We start from the raw sequence: 19,315 nt of genomic DNA, 5'->3' as shown, positions 1-19,315 counted from the left end.
ATTATTATTATTTTCTTAATTTTGGTAAAATATATGATATAAAATTTACCATTTTAACCACTGTTAGGTGTACAATTCAGTGACACTATTTACATTCAGAATGTTGTGCAGCTATCACCACTATCCATTTCCAGAACTTTTTCAGAGCCCCAAACAGAAACTCTGTAACCCTTAAGCAATGACTCCCTGTTCCCCTCTCCCCCAGTCTCTGGTAACCTCTATTCTAAACTTTCTGTCTCTATGAATTTGCCTGTTCTATAAGTGAAGTCTACAGTATTTGTCCTTTAATATCTGGCTTGTTTCACTTAGCATGTTTACAGAGCTCATCCAAGTTGTAGCATGTGTCAGAACTTCATTCCTTTTTATAGCCAAATGGTGTTCTATTGTGTAATAGACCACATTCTGTTTATCTCTTCTTCCATTGATGGAAACTTGGACGTTTCTAGCTTATGGCTATTGTGAATAATGCTGCTGGGAACATGGGTGTATAAGTATCTGTTTGAATCCCTGCTTTCAATTCTTTTGGGGATATATATACCTAGAAGAGGGATTGTTGAGTCATAAATGATAATTCTGCATTTAACTTTTGAGGATCCACCAAACCATGTCGTTGTAGTTTGAATTTGCAATTCTTTTACCGTAACTGAGGCTGAGCATCTTGTCACGTGATTGGGTACTTTGTCCTTCCTTTACACTGAACTCTGTATTCATAAACTGTGCCATGTCTGGGCTGGGATGCTATTGTTATTTCCTCAGTGCCTTTCCCATTGGTCTTTCCCTGCTCCACAAGGGACCCTGTCTGCCCACGTCGTGGTCCAGTTTGCATACATAGAAGTTATTCCATAAACGCTTCTTGCAGGACTGTCCCAAGAGGGCAGGTAGCATTTCTCTGCCCCTCAACCAAGCCCTCCAGGAAACATTGCCTTTCTGTTCCCATTTGTACTTTCCTCTCCATCCCCCCACTGCCACCCAGTGTCTTAAAGAGATATCATTTTATTCATTCATAAAATCTCTCTAACTCAGCCCTCACTGTTTTCCTGGCACCTTCGTGACGCGGGTGATCAGCACAGAGCTGCCACCATCTGCGTCTGTGGATATACGCCCTGAATTCCAGTGGTGCCTGTGACATTTGTCCAGCAGAATTTGTCAAACATGCGAACCAAAGGTTAATAGTCTGTCCCAGAGACAGAAGAAATTGACAGTCTAAGGGAGTACGTCAGTCTTTTTTTTTTTTAATTCACATAACATAAAATTAACTATTTAAAAATGTACAGTTCAGTGCCGTTTAGCCCATTCACAGTGTTGTGCAGCCACCACCTCTGTCTAGTTCCAAACTAATTTCATGACTCCAAAAGGAGACCCCATACCCGCTGGCAGTCGCTCCCCACTTCCCCCAACACCTCCCCAGTCCTAGGCAACCACTAGTCTACTTTCTATCTGTATGGACTTGCCTATTCTAAACATTTCATACGGGGGACTCCCTGGCTGTGCAGTGGTTAGGACTCTGCGTTTCCACTGCAGGGGGCATGGGGGCTGTCCCTGGTTGGGGAACTAAGATCCTGCAAGCCACGTGGCACAGCCAGAAAAGAAAAAAAATTTCATATAAATGGGATCCATACACATGTGGCCTTTTGTGTCTGGCATCTTTCACTTTGCACCATGTTTCTGAGGTTCATTAGGTTTGTAGCCTGTGTCGGTTCTTCATTCCTTTTTCGTCATATTCCATTGTGTGGACGGACCACGTTTTGCTTCTCCATTCATCTGTCTGTGGACGTGTAAGTTGTTTTTTCCCTTTTGGCTGTTGTGAGTAGTGCTGTTTGGGTATATACCTAGGAACAGAATTGCTCAATCATATGGTAGTTCTCTACTGTTTTGAGGAACCACCAAGCTATTTGATGTTAACCTTTTTTAATTTGCCTTACATCTTGCAGGTACTAGCTGGGGGCTGAGCTAGGGAAACATTAGATAATAGATATGTCAAACCAGGCTCCTCAGACAACACAAGCGGCCCTGGCTCACACACTCGCTGGGCACGTGTTCTTCCTCTGGTGTGACCCCTGACCTCCACTCCTCAGTTGAGAATCACTGGCCCGAGGCCAGGCCAGACCAGGGGACTGGACTCCTGTGCTCCTGTGCTCACTTCTTTGCATTAGGAGACGTGGACAGATCCCTCTCCCTCTCTTGAGCCTCAGTTTCCCCATTTACAAAATGAGGGTATGATGGCAAACCAACCTAGGGTGCTTGTGAAACTATCCTGTTGTATGGAAGATGTTTTATAAACTGTAAAATGCTATTGGAATCATTACTGTTGTGAAGTGATATGGCCTAGAGGTCACCATGCGAAAGTGTTTCAATTTGGCCTGCCCAGCATTTTACAATATTTTAAAATAATTGCTGATTTAAAAAAAAGTCAAGAGATCACCCCTAACATCCCAACTTTAGGGCTCCTGTTGGGGCAAAAAAAAATCAGATGAGTGGGGAAGGTAACCAGACAATTCTAGGCCCCAATCCCTGTTTCACAACAATTAGCTTGAGCTGGAAGTAGCTGCCACCTCTGTAAGGGACATGGGTACTGTACTTTGGGGTTTTCTTATACTTGGTTTCTACAGGAATCAAATTTGGGATTCTTGTTTTGTGTGAGGAGGGGCTTTTAAAATAAGGAACTGTGAAACAACAAGGTCCTACTGTATAGCACAGGGAACTGTATTCAATATCCTGTGATAAATCATAATGGAAAAGAATATAAAAAAGAATGTATACATATGTATAACTGAATCACTTTGCTGTACAGCAGAAGCATACAACGTTGTAAATCAACTATACATCAATTTAAAAAAAAGGATACAATGAGGGAGTATGGAGTAAGCTCTTCTATATAGACTCAAAAGAGTTCAGATCACAGTGTTTTGCAAGATTTTTTTTTTTTTTAAGGATGTCAACTCAAAGCAGGAATGAGGCAGCAGCCCAGGCCAGCAGGAGAGACCCCCTCCCCTGGCCCTGTCACATAGGGTGGGGGCAGCTGACCCTTCCTCTCCCTGCAGGTGGCTCCGCTGCCGGATGGGAGTGCCCGGGCACCTCCGTGTCGCATGAGGTCGGCACATGCACCATGTCATCATGCGTCTCTAGCCAGCCCAGCAGCGAGCGGGCCGCCCCCCAGGATGAGCTGGGGGGCGGGGGCGGCGGCAGCAGCAGCGAAGGCCAGAAGCCCTGTGAAGCGCTGCGGGGCCTCTCATCCCTGAGCATCCGCCTGGGCATGGAGTCCTTCATCGTGGTCACCGAGTGCGAGCCGGCCTGCTCTGTGGACCGCGGCCTGGCCCGGGACCGGCCCCTGGAGGCCCATGGCGGAGAGGTCCCCCTCGATGCCTCCGGGTCCCAGGCCCGGCCCCACCTCTCCAGTCGCAAGCTCTCTCTGCAGGAGCGGTCCCTGCTGGATGCGAATGGGCGCTGCGTCTACCCGGCCCTGCCCCACTCACCCGTAGGCTCCCCACAGTCCTCGCCAAGGCTTCCCCGGCGGCCCACCGTGGAGTCGCACCACGTCTCCATCACCGGGATGCAGGTGCGTGAGCGGCGGCCCCTGGTGCCCTGCCCCGTGCCCAGAATGTCTCTGCATTGGGTTGGGCTCCCCCAGAAGGATTCCAGTGCAACCAGCTGATTTGGGAGGTGATCCTCAGAAACCCAGGGAGAAGTCAATAAAGGGTGCAAGATGGGGCCGGTTACCATGGTGGGCAACTGAGGTTCCGCCTCTGGGCAGTCCTGGGAGACAGTGTAGGACTGTCTGTAGGATGGGTGTAAAAGGAGCTGGGCCTTTTACACTAACTGCTGGCAGTCCCTGGTAAGGGTTGCTGGTGGTAGATGACCTTCCCTGAGTGTGTATAGAGTATCTCCAGGCCAGAGAGAACCTCTAGCAAAGAGATGCAGGTGCTGGTGGTTGGAAGCTGTGCTGGGGGCTCTGAAATGGGAATGGCGGGTCAGTGAGAGACCTCACTGCCTGACAGACAGCACGGCCCCAGTTGCTGAGTGTTTGCCTTCCCAGGCACTGCCCTCAGCACTGTATGTGCCCTTTCTCACCTGATCTTTACCATAAACTTCTGGGAGATGGGTTGGAACTCAGATCCCCAGCAGGGTTCACAGGGCCTGATCTGCCCCAACCCCACCTCCTGCCCCATCTCCTACCTTTGTGCCACCAGCTCATAGAGCTCTGACCTTACCCACTTCTTTGTCTTCCTCAGATGTCCAGGCTCATTCCCTCCTAGGCCTTTACCCTTGCCGTTCCCTCTGCTTGGAATCCGCCCCCCCCCCCCCCCCCATCTTTGCAAGGCTATCTCCACCTGGCTTCCAAGTCTCAAAGCAAATATCACCTCGTCTGAAAGGACTCTCATTCTACCTCCTCTAAGCAGCCTTCAAGCCCCTCTCTGTCCTGTTGCCCTGTTGACTTTCCTTCATAGCACTTGTCACCATCTGATTATCTGTGTTTGTTAAATTGTTTGTTGCCTGTCCCCCACCCCCCAGCTAGGATGTTAGGAATAGTCCTGTCCACCACAGGGTCCCCAGCACCGAGCATGGTGCCTGGCACATAGTAGCTCAAAAATATTTGTTGAAGGAAGGAATGAATTTAATTGGGAGAAGCCTGAAATCAAGAATGGCTTTCTAAAGAAGCTGATATTTAACTGCCTTTTGAGGGCTAGATAGACTTTTCATAATTGGAGATGGGTACACACAGAGTTCACTGCAGGGGTTGAGCACAGCATGAGCAAAGGCCCTGAGGCAGAAGGCACAAGCTAGTTTTTTTAACTTGTTATTGTGGTTTCATCTCCTACTTTTATAACTAGCCACAGGCCATCTTGGTGACAGAGGTAGTCTCATTCCTCTAATATTTTTGTTTTAAAAGTGTGATTACCATAACCCAGCTAGGTACCAGCTATGTACACTAACATATTGCTTCCTACAGAATTCAGGATAGGTCAGGGATTCAGTTAGCTGGAGTGTGGGGCCCAAAAGCAGGGCACTGTGGCAACAGGGCTGGAGGGAGCATTTGAGTTTATATAGTTAGAATTGAGATAGCTTAGCAAAGCAGACATCTCCCAACAGCAGTGGCTTTAACACAATTGGGGTTATCTATCATGTCAAATAAATCTAGAGCTGGGTATTGGTGTGGTGGTTCTGTTGTTGCTTTTGCCCTTAAAACCTCATGATTTCAAGATGGCTGCTGTGGCTCTAGCCTTCACAGTTCCATTCCAGGCAGGAAGAAGGAGCAGGGAAGAAAGGCAAAAGATGTCTGCCTCCTAAGTCAGTCCTCTTTCCTGGAAGCTCTACCCAGCAATTTCTACTTACCTCCTACTAGCCAGAACATATGGCCACCTTAACTGTAAGAGAGGCTGGGAAATGAAGTTTTCTAGCCTGGAATGTTGCCACCCAGAGTTCCAGTTATAAGGAAGAAGGGAGGCACTGGTGTTCGGTGGGCAACTAGGCAACTCTGCCAAGGTCAGAGCTTTAGAGGGTTTGAAGGCTAGGCGGTGAAGTCAGGACTCGAGCCTGGAAGCAGCAGTGAGCTGGGGCTGATGTGGTCAGAGTGGACTCTTGGAAGATGACTTTAGCAGCATGTGGGGGCTGGATTATGAGGCAGTGAGACCCCTTAGGACAGCTCTGCAGGGCCTCACCTCTGCCTGTCACATGCCTTTAGGACTCAGGGGAATGAAAACAATACTGGAGAGAAACACAAAACAAACTAAAAAGTCCACCAGTGAGGTGAGAGCTCTGTGGGCCTGTCACATAGCCCGTCAAAAAGGCAGGTCTGACGTGGAACTATCTCCAGTCAGAGGAAGCTGAGAACTGATTTAGTGTGACACTGTTTATGCCTCCCCAACCCCATCCCAAAACAGTACTCTGTATTTTCTACAGGTGCATGTATGCGTGCATTTACATAGAAAAAGGCCTGGAAGTTTATACACCAAACTGATATCAAGGTTCGGGGAGAGGGATAGAATTGGGGCGTGGGAGGGGGTTCAAGAGAAATGTTGGGCTTCTCTGTAACGCTTGAAGTTTTGCTTTCTATTGTGTTTCTTTTCCCAGTTTTACTTCTTGTATCACTTAACGTGTTCCCCCTAACTATACTGAGGTCTAATTGAAGTGAAATAAAGTGCACATATTTCAGAAGTGCAATATGATCAGTACTGATGTATGTATAAATCCATAAGACCATCACCCCCGTCAAGATCGCAGACATTTCCAGCACACCCAACAATGCATCCCTCTCCCAAACCCCTTTCCCAGGTCGCGGCGGACCTGCTTTTATTCATTATAGATTAGCTTACAAGTTCTGGAATTTTATGTAAGTGGAATCATTTAGTATGTACTCTTTTTTTAGGTTAGCTTCTTTCATAGCATAACGATTTTGTGATGTATCCATGTTTTTGCACATACTAGTATTCATTTTTATTGCTAAGTAATATTCCATTGTATAGATATACCATGGTTTGTTTATCTATTTACATGTTGACAGACATTTGGATTGTTTCTAGTTTATTACAGATAAAACTGTCGTGAACATTTGTATACAAATCTTTGCATGGACACAAGTTTTCATTTCTTTTGAGTAAACACCTAAGTGTAAAATGGCTAGATCATATGGGAAGTGCTTGTTAAGAAACTGCCAAACTGTTTTGCAAAGAGGCTGCACCATTTAAAATTCCCACCAGCGTGAAAGTTTCATCTGCCTTACATTCTGACAATGCTTAGTTTGGTCAGTCTTTTTGATTTTAGCCAGTCTAGTGGTTGTGGTTTTAATTTGCATTTCCTCAATGAGTGATGATGTTGAACATCTTTTCACGAGCTTATTGGTCATTTGTGTAGCTTCTTTGGGGAAATAGCTTATCAAATCTTTAGCCCATTTTTAGCTGGGTTGTGTTTTATTAATGAGCTGTAGGAGTTCTTTCGATATTCTGGATACAAGTCTTTTGTCCAATATAAGTGTTGCAAATAGTTTTTCTCAGGCTGTGGCTTACCTTCTGTTTTCTTAGTAGTGTTTCAAAGAGTGAAAGTTTTAATTTTGATTGTAATTCAATTTATCATTTGTTTCCTTTTGTATTTTGCACTTTTTTGTACAAAAAAGAACATTTGAGAAACTGTTAAACTTTTGTCTGCTCTAAGGACACTCAGTTTCTTCTTATGTAGCACTTTATATTTTTTACAGGATAACAGTCATGGATTATTGTTTAATTTTAAATTAACTTTTAAAAAGTAAATAAATAAAATTAACTTTTTAAAAGTGGGAAGAATCTTTAAAATGGGTATTAAAAGAGTACATACTATATGATTACGCTCTTACAATTATGCTCTCAAAAACTGTGCTGGTAGGGACTTCCCTGGCAGTCCAGTGGTTAAGACTCCTGAGCTTCCACTGCAGGGGCATGGGTTCAATTCCTGGTCTGGGAACTAAACTCCCACAAGCTACGTGGTGTGGCCAAAAAAATAAAAAAATTAAAAAACTCCAACAGCTGTGCTGGTAGAAGTCAGGACAGTGGTCATCCTGGACAGGGGCCAATATGGAAAATGCTTCTGGGGAGCTGGGAATATTCCCTTTCTTGATTTGGATCCTGGTTAAGGTGTTTTAGTTTGTGAAAAATGTATCTAGCTGAAAACTTACAATTCATATTCTATGTGTTTCTACTTACTTTCCAGGATTGTGTACAGCTGAATCAGTACACACTGAAGGATGAAATTGGAAAGGTAAATATCCCAGGAGCCAGGCTGGTTTTCCATAGGATGGATGGAACGTCTCAGATACTATGGAGGGAACCCCACTTGAGTTGGGAGTGGGAGAGGAGTCCTTGGAGTCGAGGCTGAGAGGGGGAGGGTTTTGTTATTGATGGTCCATCTATTTTGCTTTATTTTGTTTTGTTTTTACATCATACTGTGTTTCTACAAAAGCTCACAAAGGCCTCCAGGGAAATTCCGTATCACTAATATTAGTGTTGGCTTTTTTTCTCCTTGAGATATTCTCACATCTTTTTTTGCTTTTATATCAGCCAATGGGTGTATCATTGCAAGGGTCAAAAACTCAAATGCCAACAGAGAGCAAGTGAGTAACATAAATGAGGAAAACATGCTAGGTATAAGACAGTAGGGAGTGGTGAAGACTGCAGCAAACTGTTAACATATAGGAATGATTATGGCTTCATATCCATGTCAGGATCTGGATTTTTATATCTGACCTGTTTTTAATTCTTGGCCAGTAGTGCAAACTTTCTAAAAACTGCAGATACAACAAAATACAGGGAGGATTTTGCCAGTGCTGTATTAGGGTCCTCATTTTGCAGACCATAACTTCTGGATAGTATGTCATGGGCATCTCCCTTTATCCAGGGCTCCTATGGCGTGGTCAAGTTGGCCTACAATGAAAATGACAACACCTACTACGTGAGTATCCACATCCCCCTCCTCACCTCCGTTCTTGTCCAAGAAAAAGCCTTTCCAGCACCTGGCTTCCTGGAAGGTTTTCTTAGCTGTCGTCTCATTTTATTCTTAGGTTATGTTTATTTTGTGCATTAGGAAGGAAGCACAGGAATGGGGAGGTGAAGTAATTGGCTCAGGAAGATGGAGGGAAGGAATGCCACAAATGTCTCATATCTTTACTCTGGGCTGCCCTTTCTACAGCCTCCATAGCACCAAGAGCCGAGTGGTAGTGAGACAGACTGCCCTGTGGCTGAGGCTTTGGAGTCAGTCCAGTGTGGGTTCAAATCCTCACCCTCCCATGTGCCAGTTGTGTGTCCCTGGGCAAGTGACACAAATGCTGAACCTCAGTTTCCCCACGTGTAAAATGTCCCTTGCCCATCACTCCAACTCACTTGTGTCTTTTTTTTTTAAATAAATTTATTTATTTACTTATTTATTGGCTGCATTGGGTCTTCGTTGGTGCACACAGGCTTTCTCTAGTTTTGGCGAGCAGGGCCTACTCTTTATTGCGGTGCGTGGGCTTCTCATTGCAGTGGCTTCTCTTGTCGCGGAGTATGGGCTCTAGGCACGTGGGCTTCAGTACTTGTGACTCGCAGGCTCAGTAGTTGTGGTGCATGAGCTTAGTTGCTCCGTGGCATGTGGGATCTTCCCAGCCTAGGGTTTGAACCTGTGTCCCCAGGGAAGTCCCTCACTTATGTCTTGGTTCAGTGGTAGCAAATCCCAAGGTCTGTGGCCTCCCAGCTGGGAGACCTGACCTGGAACCTCGGAAGTACCCTCCAGGCTGGAGGGACCCCGGGAGTCCAGCCTTCATATAACCTGTGGAGTTGACCCATTCAGACGACAAGGTGCTCACTCTGTTGTCCTGACGCTGCTGGGGCACCGAGAGCTTGGGCAGGCCTAGGAGTGGAAGGGACTCTCCCTCCACCCTCCTCCCCATTTTAACCAGGACATGGGGTCTTTGTCTCCCACAGGCAATGAAGGTGCTGTCCAAAAAGAAACTGATCCGACAGGCTGGCTTTCCACGTGAGTTTGTTGGGCCAGGCCCTTTGTTCTTAAGGGCAGGGTCTGGGGCAAGACAGAAAGACCCATTGAATGGTGTTCCCTGTGGAGGTGCTCTGGGTGAATTCTCCAAAGACAACGCTGGGCCTCCTGCTGACATTTTAAAATTCATTTTCTTTAAAAAAATATTTATTAAAGTAATATAGGTATGAAGTAAAAAAAAAAAATCCCTTAGAGGAAAACAGTTTGTCAGTTCCTCAAAAAGTTAAACATGCTGTTACTGTATGACCCAGTAATTCTACTCCTAGGCATATATATCCAAGAGAATTGAAAACGTGTTCGCACAAGCTCGTACACGAAGGCTCATAGCAGCACTGTTCATAATAGCCAAAGTATAGAAACAGCCCCAAATGTCTGTCAACAGATGACTGAATAAACAACAGGTAGTCTGTCTAGTCAGTGGAATACTATTCAGCCATAAAAAGAAATGAAATTCTGATACATGCTGCAACACAGATGATCTTGAAAACATGATGCTAAATGAAAGAAGCCAGACACAAAAGGCCACATATTGTATGATTCCGCTTATGTGAAATGTCCAGAATAGGTAAATCCAGAGACAGCAAATTAGTGATTTCCAGGGGCTGGGGTTAAAAGGGAGTGGGAGATGACTGTTAATAGGTATGGGTTGTTTTTTGGGGTGGGGGGCGCATTGAAAATGTTCAAGACAGTGGTGATGGTTGCACAACCTTGTGAATGTACTAAAAACCATTGAAATATACATTTTAAAATGATGAGTTTTTAAAAATTGAAATAGCATAAGGTATTTCAGTTATATCTACAAAGGTGCAAAAGAACAGAAGGGTGTACAATGGAGATCAACAGTGTCTTGCTGTACTCCTCCCTCTTTGTATAGGCAGCCCCCACTTTTAGCTCTTTTAGGAGCTGGTAATTACTGCATGTGATCAGGTGTAGGTGAGCATCTGCTGCTCCAGGATAAGCTCCCTGCCAGCTGTGCTGAGCAAAATGTCGGCCTGAGCCGAAAAGGGAAGGTGGATAAGAAGAAACATAAATCCCCAGCCCCATCCTATCACCTTGGTTTATCCTGCTTATCTGAACTCTGAGCCAGATAATATCCCTGTGCTGTTATTTCTTGATTTATTAATTTCTGGCATTTACTTCTGACTTCCTCTGAGGATAGCTGAAACCACTCCTTTCCTCCCTTTCCCCAGCCAGGCAACGAGGTGACACCATGATGTTCAGCTCCTTTTTTGTTACTACCCTTGTCTCTTTCTTCTTTGTTCCAGCAGATGCAGCAAGTGTCTTTCCTTTGAACTTGCCTTGCCTCTCTTCACATCCCACTTCTGACACCTGCACCTCTGCTTTTACTTTTCCAAGGCTGACACATCCACGTTCTGTTCTGTTAGTCACACTTAGATCCTTACTTACATATAATATGCATCGTAAGTGTTTTGACCATGGTCTTCTCCATCACTGTGACCTTTTGACTATCAGTCACTGCAGGGCCAAGCAAGCCCTTTGTTTTTTCTCTCATCAGCTCTTCTTTTCCTATCCCTGACTTTATTTTATGTCTCTGCTATTTCCATGAGTTATGGAGGTGAGGGATAATGTTTTTGTCCATCTTATGGGGTGGGAAAACTGAGCCCCAGAGAGGGGAATATTGAGATTGGTGAACTAGACCTCAGACTTCTTTTCCTTGTACCTCAGTGAACTCTTGATTCTCACTGTGGCGTGGGGCGTGGGACAGGAGGGAGAGGATTAACAGAAGGCTGGGCAAGGGGACTGAGTCTCCAGCCTCACTAGTTTCCAGCAACAGAGGAGCCAGATGAAGGGAAGGCTGTTTAAAGCCCCTGGTGGCATCAGCCAATCCAGCCCTTCTGAGAGCCTCCCCACTCCCCTTCATTTGTCCTGCCTACAGTCCCCCTCTGCAGAGGAAAGTCTCTTTGCCCTGACTCTGGGATGGTTCATGTCTCCTTCAGGTCGCCCCCCTCCCCGAGGCACCCGGCCAGCCCCTGGGGGTTGCATCCAGCCCAGGGGCCCCATTGAGCAGGTGTACCAGGAAATTGCCATCCTCAAGAAGCTGGACCACCCCAATGTGGTGAAGCTGGTGGAGGTGAGGTGGGGGGACACGGAGGAGGGAGGAATGGTGATGGTCCAGCCCTGTCTCTGTTATTACCAAAATGCCATATCACTGGTTTCCAGGGAGGGCCACGTCACATCAAACAGCCTGTTGCAGGGCTGAGTGGTAGTTATTTCTCCAGGCTCCTTCACCTGGTTATTCTGTGTAATCCTCATCCCCTTGCTTAGACTATTACTCCCATTTTACAGATGAAGGAATTGAGGCTCAGAGGGAGACTGAGGCTTGCCCTTCACCTGTTTCTGTCTTCTTGGAGCTGGTTCTCTTTAGTTGTAGCACAAAAGCAGCCATTTGTATATAAACAAATGGGCCTGGCAGAGTTTCGATAAAACTTTACCTAAAAAAACAGGTGAAGAGCCAGATTTGGCCTGTACACCACAGTTTGCCAACCCCTGCTCTAGATCAGTAGTTCTCACACTTTTTGGTCTCAAGACCCTTTTAGCTCTTAAAAATAATTGAAGACTGCAAAAAACTTTTGCTTATGGGGGTTATATTTATTAATATTTATCACATTAGACTTTAAAACTGAGAAGCTAAAAATAATTTTTAATTCATTTAAAAACAACAATAATCCTACACATTAACATAAAGGATTTTCTTAAGAAAAATAATAGAACTCTAGGTAGGCAAGTGTCTGGGTCTGACTTTTCCTCGAAAGGCAGGGCCTAAGGTTCCAGGTTGGCTGTCCCGGGCCTCTGCCTAGGATGCATCCCTTTCTCAGGGCTCTTGTCCTGTGACTCTTGGATGACTGGGGAAGGTGAGTGTGATATGGGAAAAGGTAGGAGGACCAGTTTAGCCAAGGAACCTGCCTTTGTTTCTTCCCAAAAGAAGAGAGATGGTGGCTGCAGTCCATCTCCACCTGTCACACTGAATTTCACAATTTCAACTAACTGATGCTTGAGTCGGCCATGTTAGAGGAAGTCCAAGGGCACTTGGTTAGTGCGTGTGTCTGGGTCCTGGCAGGATCTCCCTTCTCCCTCGTGCCCTGTGGCGTGTGGGCTCCCCACCCAGCAAGACTCTTTGCCAGCTTGCCTGTTCATTCATCAGACATTTCCTGAGCACCTGCTAGGTGCCTAGTTCTGTACGGGGCACCATGGAGGCAACCGAGATGGAGGCAACCTGGTGCCTGCCCTTTGGAGAGAAGAAGATAGAAATGGTGATAAAATGAAAGCAGGAAGGCCATGAAAGAGAGAAAGAAAGTGCTGTGACAGTTCCAGGCAGAGAGATCTCATTTCCTGCTGGGGCAGGGGGAATGAGGACAGGGTTTGAATTTTCACCCTGATGACCAGTCCATTGTCTCCTAGGAGTCAGGTGGGATTCTTATTCAAGCTGAGATTTTTTCCAGGGGAGGAATCTGCTCCCTCCCTTTTGTAACCTCCTTTCTGGGTGTTTAGGACCCTCCAGGATTGGGCTAGAAAGCACTTATTTTCCAGATGGCCATTTGGATCACACACTCTGGGTTTTTTCTTGTGCCCTTCATCTTAACCAGGAAAAACAGTGGAAAGTGCAGCCCTCCCATTGGCAAATGCAGTCACATGGATGCTGCTTCCTCCCTGCTCATGTCTTTTCTCTCTCTTCCTCTCCCCTGCTCCTCACCTCCTGCCTGTTCCATGTGGCTGTGCCAGCAGGTCCTGGATGACCCCAATGAGGACCATCTGTACATGGGTAAGAGAGCCCTTGCCTCTGCCACCCGCACTCAGGCAGCTGCTCTTGCCAAAGCCAAGGCGTGCTCTCCAGGTGTCCCCTGCCCCTGGCATATCCTGCCCTTTCCTGCTCCAACTGGGCCCCACACAGAAGGCTGCACCCCTGGTTCAAAGCAGGAGGTAGAAAGGAGTTCTGGCCGGGACTTTATCTGGGTGTCCTATTCATCCATTTGCAGATATTTATAGAGGATGTACTTTGTGCTGGGCACCATTCTATGCACTAAGGATGCAGTGATGCGTAAGAAAGATGAGCACTGTGCTCTTATGAAGCTGGTATTCTAGTCAGGAAGGACACACAGTCAACAACTACAGTCGGCCCTACGTGTCCGCAGGTTCTGCATCCACAGATGCAACCAAATATAGATTGAAGATATTGAAAAGAAAAAATTTCAGAATGTTCCAAAAAGTAAAACTTGAATTTGCCATCCACTGGCAACTATTTACAGAGCATTTATATTGTATGAGATGTTCTAAGTAATCCAGAGATGATTTAAAGTATAGGGGAGGATGTACATAGGTTATATGCAAATACTACACCATTTTATATAAGGGATTTGAGCATCTGCAGATTTTGGTGTCCGCGGGGGTTCCTGGAACCAATTCCCCATAGATACCAAGGGATGTCTGTAAATAAAGCAGATAATCAACTTCGGATAGATGGTCTGAAGAAGATTAAACAGGGTGATATGAGAGAGAGATGGAGGGACCACTGCAGATAGGAGGTGACCATTCAGCACCTGAATATCAAGGACATGACCCTATTACATCTGAGGAAGAATATTCCTGGCAGAGGAAACAGCAGGTACAAAGACCCCAAGGCTGGTGAGAGCTTAGTGTGTTCGAGAAAAATGTGGCTGCAGCAGAGAAAACCAGGGAGAGAGGGTGGGAAAGAGGATGGAGGGTCTGGGAGGCCATGATGGGGCGTTTGGAGCCTTGAGGGGCCATCAAAGGGTCTCGGCCCTGCACACAGCATTAGAAGGACTCAGGTATGTCCTGAGGACATGGGGCAGCTGTCAGTCAGTTCCCAGAAAGCACAGGACTAATTCAAAGCTGGACAGCAGATTGTCAGGCCCAGGAAGGCATGATAAACAGGTCACATGTCCCCGGTGATGTCTGGCTTGGGTAGGCATTCGGACAACCTTATGCATGTTGAGCGGGTACAGATGCCAGCTGGGAGGGTTATGAAGGAGATGAGTGGTGTGGGCAGGGCTGAGCCCAGCCTGTCTCCTCAGTGAGCACTGGATGATCCTTTGCTGCACAGGGAGTGATTAATCATAAAGTAATGGGTCTGGTTTGGAACTAGAGCTCAGAGCTCAATTTCCCCTAAAGTAGTTGCTATGGTTCAATTCCAAGGATGCTGTTGTTGCGCAGGACATTTTATTTTTCATCCCCCCACCCCCCACTCAGGTTTTTATTATGAAAAATGTTAAAGTTCAAAGAAGAGTGCAATGAATACCTGTGTACCTACCACCTGGATTCAACAGTTAGTAACTTTTTGTCATATTTGCTTTATCAGTTAGCCATCCACCCATCAATTTCTCTGTATTTTTTTTGCTGACCCATCCAAAAGTAAAGTAGCAGACATCCTGACACTTCAGCCCCTAAACACTTCGGCCCACATCTCCTACATGATCACAATACCATTATTGCACCTGAAAAAGTTAATGCCAATTCCTTAAGGGTGTATCGTATGCAGCCCACATTTTAGAACTTTAAAACCCTTCCTTTAGAAACAGTTTACAAGCTACACAGTAAACAACATCAGATATGATAACTTTAAAAAATTGTGAAACATTCATTAAAAAAATATGAACATCACAGAACTGCAAAATGCAGTACCAACACCACTTTAAAGATATGAGACGGTTTTAGGTGATGTATGGACAAACATTAAACAAATTTTTAGACTTAATTTACTATTGTATAGGAAAGACTATAACCAGCACACTAAACTCATGATTTCCTGGATGTTATTACCTGGGATAAGGCTAAAAGTTTTAACACTAAGTCAATTTAAAGAAAAGTATGAAATAAATAATAGTATACTTATTATTATATGATATGAAATAAATTTCATATAAATTTATTCCATATAAATTTCACATGTAATATGAAATAAATAATAAATAACAGTATATTTACATGGTATAGATAGATATGATATATAGATATGGCCAAATTATAAACATGATAGGCAAATGAGTGAAGTTTGGGGAAATATAGAAGAAATCACAAAATGTAAAAGATAGTTTTGGGGGACTTCCCTGGTGGTCCAGTGGCTAAGACTCTGTGCTCCCAATGCAGGGGGCCTGGGTTTGATCCCTGGTCAGGGATCTAGATCCCACATGCTGCAACTAAAAGATGCTGCAACAAAGATCCCATGTACCGCAACCACCACAGCCAAATAAATATTTAAAAGATAATTTTTGGCCCAGAATGGCATCCATAGCATAATTTGCTCACTTGGGGCCCCAGACCTGACTCCGAGTGGCTTTGGGCTGTTTCTGAAGAGGTGGGTTGTGCATTTAACAAACATTACAGTGTGTCAGGCCCTGTTCTAGGTTCTTCAGGGAATGAAACTCAGCTCCCCACCCCACATAACCCCCAACACTCAGGGCACTTTATTGTTCTGGTGAGGAGGGACAGACACACTCAGACCTAAGTGTTAGGCATAGGCTTCAAAGGTGACAACGCCATGGGGAAAAGCTAACTGAGTAGGGTCAGGGGAGCCAGGAGTTCCAGGTGGGGGGATTGGGAAACCGAGTGGCTCCTGGAGATGCCACATAGAGGTGGCATTTGTGCAGGACAGTGGGGACCAGATGGCAGAGGCGTTGTAAGACTTTGCCTCTTCCTCTGAGCGAGAAGGGAGCCCTTGGAGGGTTTTGAGCCGAGGAGGAGTCGAATGAGTATGTAAAGAATGTGACCCAAGCTTCAGAGAGGAGTTTCCTAAGCCATTTGGACTAGGCAGCTTCATGGAGAGAGTTTTTCACTTCTTGAGGTGGTGGTGTAGAAAGGAGCTATGCGATTTTGGTCTGTGATTCCAGTGGTTTTGAAAGAAATCCTGACACCGTTATTTTTTAGTTTCCAGCCACAGCTGTGTGTGGCGAGGACTGACGGGGCAGTGTGTGAAGCCAGGTTGCAGGTATATCAGCAAGGGTTCTGCAACTGCAGAACTGTTAGTGACTGAAAATAGACCTACTTCAACAGGCCAGCTTCTCTCACGCCAAATGAGTTATGGTGCTTGGGAGGAAACAAATTCATGAAACAGCTCTTGAAAGTTAAAATTTACATAACCAAGGTGGGAAAGCAGGAGGGGACCAGCGCTCCTGCTGGTGGAAACCTTACCTTCAGCGCCATTGCTTTTGCTTCTAACCGCAGCCTGAAGCCACGGCAGATTTGTCCTAACTAGGATTTGGCCAATGCTGGTTGATGAACCTGAAAACAGGGTGGGGCCCTGGGGAAGTTAAGTTCCTTTTCTTTTCATTTTTTTATTGGAGTATAATTGCTTTACACTGTTGTGCCAGTTCCTTTTCTGGTCAGAACGTTTAAGCCCTCATTTTTTCTGAGGAGCCAACTCTTTCCCCTTGGCCACCTCAGCCCTTTGACAGCTTTGGAACAACCCTTCTTCCAGAAGCAGCTCCAATGTGGCTAGATGCTTCCAGAAAACAGACAATTCCAAAGTCATTCTCCACTGGATTTTGAAATCCACTAGACTGTTTTTTTTCATTTCCTAGAGTACAACTTCATATTCCCAGTTGTATTTGTACAAGCAAAACAAAATTAAAATAACTACACCACGTGACCCAGCAATTCCACTCCTAAGTATATACTCCAAAGAACTGAAAACAGCCACGCAAATACTTGTACGTGAATGCTTGTACATGAATGTTCATAGCAGCATTATTCATAATAGCCAAAATGTGGAAATAACCCAGATGTTCATCAGTTGATGAATGGATAAACAAGATGTGGCATATCCACACCATGTAATATTCTTTGGCCATGAAAAGGAACAAAGTTACTGACACATGCTGCAACATGGATGAACCTTGAAAACATGCGAAGTGAAAAAGCCACTTACCAAAAGTTGCATATTGTATGACTCCATGTATATGAAATGTCCAGAATAGTCAAATGTATAGAAACAGAAAGCAGATTAGTGGTTGCCAGGGGCTAGGGGGAGGGGGTGTGGGGAGTGACTACTAATGGGCACAGAGTTTCTTCTTAGCGGGCTGAAAATCTTCGGAAACTCAATAGAGGCGATGCTTTCACTGGAGGCAGCGGACGACTAAATGCCACTGAATCATCTACTTTAAAATAGTTTTACGTTCAGAAAATTTCACCTCAACTTTTAGAAATGCAAAAAATAACTTCCTCCACAACACAAAGGACTGTGCATTTCCCGAATATAGTTTATGGAATACTTGATGGTGGAGGTGAGAGGGGCCCCCACATACACAGGGCTGGGAGGAAGCTGGCAGGCAGGGGGGCGTTTGCGTGTCGTGCGTGCCTGTGCATCACGCAGGGCCCAGTGTATGAGGAACAGGATGAGTGGGCCTTTGAGGTGGTGGGGCGATCTCCACCCCCACCTCTAGCTCCAAGTCTCGGTTTGGATTAAGAGTCGTGGGAAAGGGTTCGAGGGCCAGCTGAGCCCAGCACTGAGTAGCTGGAACAGTATTAGCCAACAATTCTTGTTTTGCTTGACATAGTCTGGCCGCTTGGAGAATGTGAGAGGGGTCACTGAAACCTGTTCGTGCTGTTTCTTGAATTACAACTCTGCTAGGGTTCAGAAGACCCCTAGGGCTACTTCTTTTGTGCCTCAGTAAATCGATGTTTGGGTTGTGTCGCCTTAGACCTGTTCTTTGGCAGGCCTCTGGCTCAGGACCTAGGTGTGAGTGAGAGGACATAGTTTAGCATCAGTCATATCCCTGGACTGCCTCCCCTTCTCTGCTGCTCCCCCCCACCCCGCCAGGTATGCAAGGAAGATGAAAGGAGCCCAGCAGCTGCCTCCACCTGTCTTGGGTCTCCTTGCTTTGTTTCCTCTGACAGAGGGTCCTCAGCTGTTTGAGGACTAGAAGTAGAGCCAGTCTGGGGTCCCAGGGACACCAGAAATCTCTGACCCTCTACCCTCCTCATGGGAACTTAGAAAAGCAGAACCTTCCATGGCTTTGGTTCCGTGGACGCGCCCTCTTCCCAGCCCCAGTGTTAGTTTCAGTGCTTCTTGGTGTTTCTAAGGGTGGTTGGGAATTGGGGAGGAGGGGAAGGAAGATGGATTTCCAATTTCCCAGTGTAACCATTCACCCCCTTCTCTATCCTACAGTGTTTGAACTGGTCAACCAAGGGTGAGTGTCCCCATTCCCAGCAGGTATGATGCCCGAAGCTTCTTGAGCTGCAAAGCTGAGTGAGGGGGTGAGAGAGGGCACAGCCTGGTGTGTCTGGTTTGCTTTTCATGCATGTGTTGACTTTTCAGGCCTGTGATGGAAGTCCCCACCCTCAAACCACTCTCTGAAGACCAGGCCCGTTTCTACTTCCAGGATCTGATCAAGGGCATCGAATACTGTAAGTGGGGTCTGTGGGAGGACTCCCACCCAGGGGGTGGTTAGCATTCCCAGGGAGTGGATGGAAAGCAGAGGGATTTTTATCTCCCACCTGGAGCACAGGGAAGTGGGCAGGAAACAGAACTGTCTGAGCTGTAGAGAGCCCTGCTGGGGCCATGCCCACAGCAAGCAGAAACCCTTCTTCCTGCCACACGGAAAAACGAAGAGCAATAGTGTTAGTGACTGTTTATCCAGCACTTTCTGTGTGTCCCAGGCACACAGTGTGTCCCAGGCACCAAGTGTCTTGCATCATCCCTTACTCCCAACAACCCTGGGATCCTGTTAACATCCTGGAACCTCTGTAAGATGCGAATGCAGTCTCTTCACCAGGCCTGAAATCAGCGAGGACATCAGTGGTTCTGACCGGCAGGGTGTCCTTTCTGTTTCTGGTTGTTAAACATGTTGAC

At 46.0% G+C, this 19,315-nt stretch overlaps 1 protein-coding gene across 14 annotated transcripts in view; it reads left to right on the top strand.

Annotated features, from left to right (window-relative positions):
- CAMKK2 (calcium/calmodulin dependent protein kinase kinase 2) overlaps positions 1-19,315 on the top strand; it is a 44,934-nt gene that overhangs the window by 12,335 nt on the left and 13,284 nt on the right. For 8 of the 14 annotated variants that reach the window (XM_057745385.1, XM_057745375.1, XM_057745382.1 and 5 more), the window contains exons 2-9: positions 3,042-3,556; positions 7,678-7,725; positions 8,362-8,415; positions 9,423-9,474; positions 11,451-11,584; positions 13,234-13,273; positions 18,632-18,653; positions 18,782-18,870. In XM_057745385.1, coding sequence (XP_057601368.1) covers positions 3,042-3,556; positions 7,678-7,725; positions 8,362-8,415; positions 9,423-9,474; positions 11,451-11,584; positions 13,234-13,273; positions 18,632-18,653; positions 18,782-18,870 — 954 coding nt within the window. The remainder of the gene's footprint in view (positions 1-3,041; positions 3,557-7,677; positions 7,726-8,361; positions 8,416-9,422; positions 9,475-11,450; positions 11,585-13,233; positions 13,274-18,631; positions 18,654-18,781; positions 18,871-19,315) is intronic. The other 6 variants (XM_057745386.1, XM_057745381.1, XM_057745376.1 and 3 more) reach the window with 1 other exon arrangement.

This window comes from Hippopotamus amphibius, chromosome 8, assembly GCF_030028045.1.
Source record: "Hippopotamus amphibius kiboko isolate mHipAmp2 chromosome 8, mHipAmp2.hap2, whole genome shotgun sequence".
In the NCBI taxonomy this organism is placed as follows: Eukaryota; Metazoa; Chordata; class Mammalia; order Artiodactyla; family Hippopotamidae; genus Hippopotamus; species Hippopotamus amphibius.
The sequence above is the reverse complement of the archived record's forward strand: the minus strand, read 5'-3'. Positions and strand labels throughout refer to the sequence as shown.